The 10,626-nt window shown below is 39.8% G+C and overlaps 1 protein-coding gene across 2 annotated transcripts; it reads left to right on the top strand.

Moving 5' to 3' along the window:
• The first annotated feature begins 3,286 nt into the window (after positions 1–3,286).
• hnf1a (HNF1 homeobox a) lies at positions 3,287–10,626 on the top strand. Of its 2 annotated transcripts, none has more exons than XM_079686748.1 (10): positions 3,287–4,435; positions 5,420–5,619; positions 5,726–5,906; positions 6,707–6,906; positions 7,532–7,674; positions 7,775–7,916; positions 8,795–8,983; positions 9,061–9,182; positions 9,873–9,957; positions 10,148–10,626. In XM_079686748.1, the coding sequence occupies exons 1-10, from the start codon at positions 4,149–4,151 to the stop codon at positions 10,276–10,278; spliced, it is 1,680 nt and encodes a 559-aa protein (XP_079542874.1). In that variant the 5' UTR covers positions 3,287–4,148; the 3' UTR covers positions 10,279–10,626. The 2 variants fall into 2 exon arrangements, with proteins under 2 accessions (XP_079542874.1, XP_079542873.1); XM_079686747.1 differs by having other exon boundaries at positions 3,288–4,435; positions 7,502–7,674.

Raw genomic sequence — 10,626 nt, 5'->3', positions numbered from 1 at the left:
GACCAATCCGAGCACGCTGGGCTCACATGGAGGGGTGGCAGGAGCTCCAACAAGCCGCTTAGGACAGAGAGTGAATACCTGGTGAATACACATACTATACAGAGATGCTGTATGAGAAACCAATATGATTTTGGAAAATTGCACAATTTAAATCTATTCTAGTAGACCTCAACAATGGAAATATGATCAGTAGAAATGGCCATGACATGGGACCTTTAAGCGACAAACATTAAGCCTTTATTATGAAGGCAGAACTTCCTGTCCCATATCGCCAATGTTGACTAACTTGACACAATGTCCTTCGTAGTTTGGATAAAGTGTTAACAAGCACACTTTACAATTCCAAAAATACAATAACTAATTTGCATTCTGAATATAATCTGTTTTGGGAGGACTTAAATAAAAGAAAATTTGACAATGAAGTGCCAGAAATCTATGACAAATTGTGTACAAATACTCTTCAGTTACCTAATTTTAGTTCATGTCCTACTCTATACACCTACCCCAATACTTTAGAGGTAAATATTGTAATTTTAACTCCAATACACTTTTTGATAACTTAAAATACTGTGCAGATTTTAAATTGCATTACAAACTACATCAACTAATAAACTATGATGTATTATTTATCACAGGTAAGGCTACACAGCAATATAATAGGTAATACAAACAAGCCCCATATTACATGCTGCAACATTGAGGTATTAATGTGCATAATTTTTAATAGCAATTTGTAAGATTTCTGTTATTTTCTATATGTATGCTTGGTGTACATAATGTTCTTTAGTACTTTTTCTTATTTTACTGGATTTTTCTCCATTTGTTGAATACTTTTTTATGTATAACTTTAATTTCTCTAACTATGTTTATGTTCTGCACCAATTCCCCAAAGCAAATTCCTGGTAAGAGAAAATGTACTTGGCAATAAACCCGATTCTGATTTACTCATAACAGAGTATTTTAACATTCTGGTACTGCTACTGTGTCTCTCGTGAAATATCTATTGAATACTATTCTGAATACAACTTCCATATTGCAAACCGGCTTATGCGGTGTGGTGAAACAGGAGGTTTTGTGTGCTGTGTGCTCATTCATTGCTGGGGTTTAAGTATTTAATTAGTAGCAAAGCCAGCTCTGGCTAATCTTCTCAACACTGACTCAACATGTGACCTGGTGACCAAAGTTAGGGACAATCAATAGGCTGAGCAACACAGAGACAACAACAGATTTGACTCACTTTGAATGTAAAATGGATGCTGTTCTATCCATGGTTTTAAAATTATGTTGCTGAGGTTAGAAAGTCTGGAGACTTTTTAGTGCTAGATATGTCTCCAAAATACACACACAGTCATAATCCCAGCCACCCTACAATCTCTGAGCGTGAAATGCTAGGGTGCACAGATATACAAGGACAATCCAATACTCCAGTGGTGCAGTATATCTTTTACATAGGTATTATACTACATAGTACAAGTAAAAGGTGCATTCAGAACCTTACTTAAGCAGAAGTGCAAGCATAAGAATAAAAAAGTACAATATAGTACATATTTTAAAGTAATATACTCATTCTTCACAGTAGGCTTATTATTAAAATGATGCATGCATTAACATGTTCTTCACTTTAATGTTACAGGTGGTGTTCTTATTGCAATGTCATCAAGAGAATAAAATATAATTTAGCAAGGGATTACCACGTATTATCATAGGTTGATTATATATTCTATCATTAATCTGAATCTTCAGAGTAACTAAAGTTAACAAATACATGTAGGAATAAAAAGCAACAATATTTGCCTATACATTAAGTATCGTAGAAGTTTAAAGTTTGTATCAAATGGAAAAACTTAAGTAAATAAAACTTGTAGCTAGATCGTGTCCAGTACAGATTTGATCCTCAGCCAGTGTCCTGCCTGCACACACAGGCCAACTCTACCTCTGCAGATGAGCAGCTGAAGCTCTGGAAGTGGGACAGGGGCTATTTGGACAGGAATTAAGGGGTGTGTTAAATTTCTGCATGCATGATCAATGGGGTTGAATGGTGGGGAAGGGGGGGAGAGGCGAGGAAGAGACGGAGAGAGAACACAGCCAGCAAAGGCTCACTAATGAGAGATGGACAGTGTGGATTGTATCTCATTATCAATCAACATAGCTTTGAGTTCTCTGGAGAGGGGAAATGCAGGAGCCCTAATGTGTGCTGCATGTGGTCCATTTTGATAAACCCAGCCTGTGTGGTGGAGAATTAGTCACAGCGGTATCTGAGCTGTTGGAAATCCACACACATTGCCCTCTGTCCGTTTTGGTGAGGAGTTTCCTCTGAATGGAACAATGGAACTTAATTACAGGTCAGTGGCATGTCTCAGGGAGATAGAGGGAGCTCTGTTACCCTTCCAAATACAGTATAATGCCATCTTCCCAAGGGTGGGGTGGGGTAACAGGAGCTCCACACAAAAAGGTGCTGATAGGCTGAACCTGAGAATGGTATAAGGTGATACAGGCAGAGAAAGTGAGCGTTTTACACTGAAAGAGAGAGAAAGATAAAGGACTACATTAACTCTCAAAGGTTTTCTCCCTTTCAGTTCGCCCTCGTTCCTTTCCCAGTCCACTTCCAACTTATCATTCCTGCCAACTTTCTTTAACAAAACACAACAGGGTGGATCAAAGATAAAGAATTGAATCTGGAAGGGAAAAAAAAGGTTTTGAAATGAATCTACGTAAAAGCAATTAAAAAAGTTTAAAACCACCTGTGGGTGCAGCAAACAAATCCCTCACATCTGCCTACCACTTTTTTTTAAATCATCGGAATAAACTGCACATTATTTCTATTATATTTACATTGTGACTGCTCCACGCTAATGCATTAAAGTAAAAACCAAAGACGTGCTCAGTTAAACTATCAACAATCACCAATATCAAGGTGATTAAAGGTTGTTTACATAGACTGAGATTACAACGTGCTTAACAAGAAAGTATCCACTCCAGACAGGTAAGAAAAGTAAACCATTAAAAAGTACAAACATATTTGTAACCATAGGTGGAATATAACTGTGTATATGAGCTCAAGTCCTGTTTAAAGGTCTATTATGTAAATTACTGATGTGGTCAAATCATTTAAACTAAAATAGAAAAAGTTTATAAAAAACCAACATAAACATAAAAACATAGTGAAAATAGTTACTGTGAAATAAGTAATATATAACTCATATATAACAATACAAAAACTAAAATATATAAAAAATAAAAGATACATTTAGAAAACAAATGAAGAAAGTTGTAAAATATAATCAATAATAATATATCACTGCGTTGGTCTAAGTCTTTTTTTCCGGTAGAACAAGTACTTTTACTTTCAATACCATAAAAGCTGTCAAAATGCTGTTCTCCACTGAGTGATTGAACTCATTCTCCACTCAGCAACACTGTGAACACAACGGCCCCCAATGTGAACTAACTTTTGGTCTGGGGACACATCCTGAAACTGGGTCGCGCACATGTAAACATGACACAGCAGCGCTCTCTAGTGGCCTGCAGGACAAAATCAGACAATGTTTATGCTCAGTTAATATAATGTTCATATGTGTGTTAATTATTACTTTTCCACTACATGCTTCATCATTAAAGTTTGCATAATATCCATGATGCAAACAGATGGTTAAGAGGAGCTTCTCTCTGCGTCCCAAAAGATGGTTTCACTATGAAATCAGAAATATTTACATGTGTAAAAGCACCACACAACTTTTTCTGTTATGTTTTCTTTACTTGTCGGCTGTGAGAGGAGCCTCTGCAGCCCTGCATGCAACTCTAACATCCCCTCACGTTTATTTATTGTTGTTAAATTGCACTTTGGTCACTGTTGGGGACTGAGGCAGTGGGGACAAAGTTCACAGAGCCCATGAAAGGAGGAGGGGGTGAATAGAGAGAAAAAAAAAAAGAAGAATATTGACCTTTGAAAAGCAAAACAGCAGGTGGAGAGCCAAAACCAGGCAGCTCAGGACACATCGGGAGGAAATTCAACACTGGGAAAATTAAAGTATCTGTATCTGAGGGACTGTTAATATAATGAGGCCCAACGCTGCCTGTGTTTGAGCGTGGCAGTGCACATGAGAGCAGTGTTTGTTTGCGTGGCGGCAGCGAGGTAAGGCATCAGAGCAATGGAAGAGAGGATAGAGGAGCGGGCCGAGGCCAAGCCGCGCAGTTTGACCGCCCTTCAGGAGCAGCTGATCTGGGCCCTGCTGGGATCGGGCCTGTCCCGGGACGTCCTGGTCCAAGCCGTAGGGGAACTGGAGCGAGACAGGGCGAGTACTGGCACCGAGAGGGGGGATGGAGAGAGCTCAGAGGAAGGAGAAATGGATTTCCCACCGCCTATATTCCGAGAGCTGGAGAAGCTTTCCCCCGAGGAGGCGGCCAAACTGAGGGCTGAAGTGGACCGGCTACTGCAGTGAGTAGATCCCAGCACTGCTCTGGAAGATCCACTGATTAAAAAAAACACCTTAAAATGCTATGTTTGCCCAGTAATTCGTCTGTGCGTGGTCAAATTAAAAAAATACCTTGCTTATTTTTGATTCCACCCTTTCTTCTCTTTTACATCCTGTTTATCAAAACTGCACTTTTAGTTTTGTATTCTTCTTTGCTCCTTTTCCCTCTTTATTCACTCTCCTTCTGCCTGCATATCTGCCTCTCTCTCTGCATACTGGCTTGTGAAGCAAATTTAAAGAGGGTTCCTCCTTTGCTAGTTACTAATTACCCACCCCCATCATTATTCTCCAACCATTTCTTAATGAATAAGCTACATGCTTAGGTGAATATGAATGGAGTAGGGCTGGTCATGTTTACATAAAGGCATGAGGGATATTTTTTACATATTTTTAGGGATGTTTTATGATATTTAGAATATACTGAGTATTTTATTGGGACACTTTACTGAGATGTGAGGTTTTTTTATTAAAGTGTTAAAACTCTCACTACTCTCTTTACAATCTCTTTACAAATATATTTTTGAATATGGTTCAACCCAATATCAAAATGCTGTTTGTGCTGAATTCCAGTCAGAGAGTTTTTTTGTAGTATTGTGTATTTATCTGCTGCTTACCTGACGGTTACAAGCGTTAAATTAGGCTTCATAAACCTTTTACACGTGTTTCCCCTCCAGTGATCTAAAAAGTGCTGGACTTCGCCCCTGTGTGCTTTCCCTTATCTCTCTCTGTCAATAAGCCTCTCTCCACTTCCCCCTAAATGACCACGCTTTATGTCCAATGTTGTGAAGAACCGTTTAGCACTCGACTAGAAAGTGTTAACCCAGAAATATGACGGAAAGGGTAACGGGATATAAGCGAAAGCTAAACAAACTATAAAGTGGAAAGGATACACAATAATATAAAGGTGGGCAAGAACACACAAATATAAGATACATTTTTTCGAACAGGGAGGACCCCTGGCACGTTGCTAAAATTGTGAAAAGCTACATGCAGCAGCACAACCTCCCTCAGAGGGAGGTGGTGGAATCCACAGGGCTCAACCAGTCCCATCTCTCCCAGCACCTCAACAAAGGCACGCCCATGAAGAACCAGAAGAGAGCGTCTCTGTACACCTGGTACGTCAAGAAGCAGTGCGAGATCAGCCAGCGTGAGTACAAGGACCAGCTGCAGAGGCTCTTCTTTCTACTATAAACATGCATCAAGTGAGATACTGAAAGAGAGGTGTGAAAAAGTGAAAAATAATTACCTTTCAGAATTTACCAATGCCAAACATGGCCTTGGATCTGCAGAGGAGCAAGGAGAGGAAACAAGGAAAGGACGGAGGAACAGGTTTAAATGGGGTCCAGCCTCCCTGCAGATCCTCTTCCACGCCTACGAGCGACAGAAGAACCCCAGCAAGGAGGAGAGAGAAGGGTTAGTGGAGGATTGTAACAGGTGAGCCTTAGTGATGGTACAAGGACAAAACAGGATCATTCAAATATATCTGATTTTTTTAAACAGTTGTGATGCTTCACCCAACAAGACCAAAAGAACGAGCGAGGCCAGCCTTGAAATATGATTATTAAACCCACTTAACATCTGATCAATTCCTTTCAAACAATATATATAAGGGCTGAATTAGCCACAATCCAAGTTTGTGCCATTTATATACACTTTTTTTTAAATCTTAAATCTCACTATGAGTATAATTCTTGTATTGTTTTTGCACATGTATGGTTACAGACCTTCTCTTTACCTTCTCAAGTATTTTGAGTGCAAATCATTTACCATTAACAAACACAACAAAACCCACAATAACATAGTTAAATAGATTTCATTAAACACATTGTTATTTAATGTATTTTAAGTCGACATCATTAAATTGTTTTTGTCAATTCCCTAGGCCACAATAACTGGTAGCATAGTGTGCACTGGACCATCCTTTAATAAAGGAAAGGAGATAGTGCCTTCCTATTTATTAAGGCAGCAACCCTTCACCATCCATTTGTTGATACATATGAATACATAGAAAGAAACCCTCTTTCTTAAGAGGTGTGATTCTGTTCTGGAGAGGAATCCTTACTTTAATTGAAAAGCATTGAGTTTATTACTGTAATCATTTTCTATGTGTAGAAAATAAAGTCAATAAGACAAATATTTCTTTCTAGGGGAGAGTGGTCATTTTCTTTTACTTCTCTAACGTAGCCCTGCCTTCAAAATAAAAGCCATGTAACAGTGTGCTGTGCCTCCCTCAGGGCAGAGTGCCATCAGAGGGGGGTGTCGTCCTCGCAGCTCGCCGGCCTGGGCTCTAACCTGGTCACCGAGGTCCGAGTGTACAACTGGTTTGCAAACCGCCGCAAAGAGGAGGCCTTTCGCAACAAACTGGCTCTCGACACACCTTTCCCCAACCCATCTTCCTCCTCCTCTCACCTCAACATTCAGAGTCCAGAGCATGGTAACACACTAACAGGGTTGGAAGAGAGTACACATTGAAATTCAAGAGTGAAATCTAAACTGAAAGAGGAAGCAGGATTGAGATTAGACTTGCCTATACAGGATGTATTTTCTTTTTGATCCCATGGTGTACAACCATCAGACCCTTGTAGACATGACTGTACAGGTTCTGGTTCAGATGCTCATATTTCTCAGTTCCCTTATGCTGCCATTTGCAAATCAATCAATGCAGTGGTGGAAAAAGTGCTCAGATATTATATTTTAGGAAAAATCCTTAAGAACAGTCTGGAAATACTGTTACGTATTATGTAAAAACCTTAAATATGCTCAAGTACAACGTATCATCATCTACCATTTAACAAAATGTTATTAATGAATAGCCCTTCATATATGAAGGGCTATTCATTCATTATTATTATTAAGCGTATGTTTTGATTTATGTTTTTTATTCAAATCTAAATCTGCTAGGAACTAGGGTCTAATGTTTCCATATTAACTTAGTCAAATATTTGCCTCCGAATTGTAGCGCTCACACCGGAAATACTCATTACTTAAAGTAAATGCGCTTACTTACATTATAATATAACCCCTGTCAGTGTTGTGGGGCCTGACTTCTTGTTTTCCAGGTATGAAATACAGCCAGCAGATCCTGTGTGACGCGATGAGCTCTGCGCGGGGGAGCGTGGGGGAGATAGTGGGACGTCTGGTGGTCAGCCCTGTACAACTGGAGCCCAGCCAAACACTCCTGGAGACGCACAACCCCAAACTGGTGAGGGCTGGTGTCCAGGTGCTAGTAGTCCAGGTGCTAGTTTTGATAAACTACCTGTATACACTGCTGCCATCCTGACCACGCTGTCCTCTGCCCTCAGGTGTCCAGCGGAGGCCCTCTGCCTCCTGTAAGCACTCTGACCTCGCTGCACAGCCTGTCTGCCTCCACTGCTTCCTCCCAGGGCCTCATCATGGCCTCACTACCCAGCGTCATGAGCCTTGGGGAGTCCTCGCTTCTCATTGGTAACATTGGAGCTCTAGTTTATTTTCTGATAGAATATAAAGAAACATTTACAGCGATGCAAGATATTACATTTTTGCTAACACTTGGCTTCAATTGCCTTTGCATTTAATGATGCCTTCTCCAAATGAGTATTAATGCTTTACATTCAGATGGTTAAACAAAATAATATATTAACTTTGATTAATGAATATAAAGAATAGGAACCCCTGGCGTAACAAAACAACGTAAAAGTAGGGTTAATCTGAACTACACTCAGACCTCGATTTATACACAATATACTTATGTGGCTATTTTTCTATAAGGTCAAATTGGTTATCAAATAGTAGTTGACAGCTTATTGACAGCTATTGGCAAAATGTCAGATAATGTGATCGCAGAACAAAAAAAAGCACAATGCAACCAAACAAAAATAAGATCTACAGAAGTAAACCCCTAAATTGACTGATATTTTAAGAATTATAGTAAAGGCTGCCCTGATGTGTGCATATGCCATTGTTCGCTGAATGTGTAGGGGTGGGGGTAACAGTAAGGGAGGCCCCACACAAATTGACTAGGTGCTGCTGACCACCTGAATCCACACCTCGCTGCACTTTTATGACTCACTAACAAACTTGTAACATTCAGACGATGTGAAAACACCAAAGAAGTCAGTCCAAGAAAAAACCCTAATTTTAAGTCCAATGAAAGAGCCCGATGAACTGATAGGCCTTACTATAAATCAGACTTAAATATGAGGTATATTTTTCCACACATGTATTTTCCGTTGAATGCACATAATAATCTTTACTTTATTATGTAACCTATATTTACCAATGACATGACAATATCATGCATCTCTAAAAAAAACAACCCGAAAACAGTGCGTTACGATTCACAGGTTTAGCCTCTGGGCAGCCCAAGAGCATGCCTGTTATCAACAACGTGGGGGGCGGGTTCACCACTCTCCAGCCAATCTCGTTCCAGCAGCAGCTTCACAGCTCTCCCCAGCAGCACATATCACACCAACTCCAGAGCCACATGGGGGCCAGCCCCTTCATGGCAACCATGGCGCAACTGCCATGCCACTGTAAGATCACAGCAACAATCTGATTAGAGTTCATGTGTAATGTTGAAATAAGTTTGACCATGTGATCCTCATTACAGTGTACAACAAGTCCGATTCGCCCCAGTACCACTCAGTACCATCCAGTCTGCTTTCCCAAGCCATGGTGATCACTGAGGGCAGCAGCCTGGGGACGCTCACCAGCCTCACTGCTGTCAGACAGGTAATCGAGTCTAGGGGTTCAGGATGTTTCAAGGGATATTTGTTTTTATTAAATTGGATGAGGTGCTTATCTACAGTCAGTGAAGTACCTACAGTGAATGACAGTCAGGACATTCCAAGTTTGGAGAAACTGAAAGAAGATATTGCTTGGAAGTTAAAGCAATGTTCTTCTGTGGAGGGAGGGAGGAAGCAGCAAAATAAAGGCGCATCTAAACAAATAAATATATCAGTTTACCTAAACGCTATATATAGAATATTTTTACCGCCTGAACCTATTGTTAGACAGCCATTTCCGTCAGGGAACTGAAGCTGACCATCTATGCTCTCCTCAAAGCCACCAGCCTCCATTGACAAAAACAGTCATTTTACCTGGCAAAACACAGGAGACCTCTAGCCGCGTGTTGTATTGTGTGACTTAAAAGATAGAGGCAGCAGCAAATGAGCAACCCCCATTTTTCTGCACGGTAAAATGACTGTTCCCTTAATGGAGTGTTGGTTGTCAAAAAGGATTGATAAGGGCATCACCTAAACTAATATAGTTGTTTTTTTTAGGCGGCTAAAATGTGTGACGATAGGCTACTGTTGATTTGACACTGATTATAGATAAATAATTCATACAACCAGACTGCAAAGAAGCACGGATAATAATATTTTGGTTACAAAATGTGTCTGTTTTTCTTTTCTTTGATAGATTCTAACAGCAGATCCTGAGGAACTTACAGACTCTCCTTTACAAGAAGACTCTCTACATATGCAGCCACAAACACCTGTGCCAGGTACACAACAAGGTTACTCCTTAACATTTGGAGTCACTTTTAGCATGACACAATCAAGCTGGGCTTAATCTGATTAGATCAATTGGAGAACATTTAATAATGTCTGACTTTGAACTCTGTTACATTTGTTCACATATGGCCCTAATCCTCTTCCATGATTTTAATTCCTATGTATTTATATTGTTAACAGCTTCATCCGAGAGCCTAGAGCTGTATCCTGCTTCTCACACGACAGAAAGTCATCAGTCTCTCCTCCTTTCACCTTCACCAACAGACATCAGCTCCTACATCCCTACACAAATGGTCTCCACTGCGCAGTAGAAGCGCTGTAGCGAGACAGTGTTTTAGGTAGAGGGCTACCTCTGATGTACATTTCCAGAAAAATACCTGGAGTCAGGGGCCACAGGTACGATTCAGTTTTTATGTTTTTAAAGACTCTCTGAAACCACTGTAATACGAACAAGGATTGACATTAGAGAAGATTAACCTTTGATACAACAATCAAATGAAAAATCAACACAGAAATATATTTTCATTGAAGTGTATAGTGACTTTCATAATTTGTAAATTAAGTTGTAACTTGTAAATTGCCAACATTTTTTTTATGTCACTGCTTTGAAATGCTTTTTCAGACTTCTTTCAGTAAAATAAAGATTATTTCAAGAATAA

This window comes from Notothenia rossii, assembly GCF_949606895.1.
Source record: "Notothenia rossii genome assembly, chromosome: 6".
Lineage (NCBI taxonomy): Eukaryota > Metazoa > Chordata > Actinopteri > Perciformes > Nototheniidae > Notothenia > Notothenia rossii.
The sequence above is the reverse complement of the archived record's forward strand: the minus strand, read 5'-3'. Positions and strand labels throughout refer to the sequence as shown.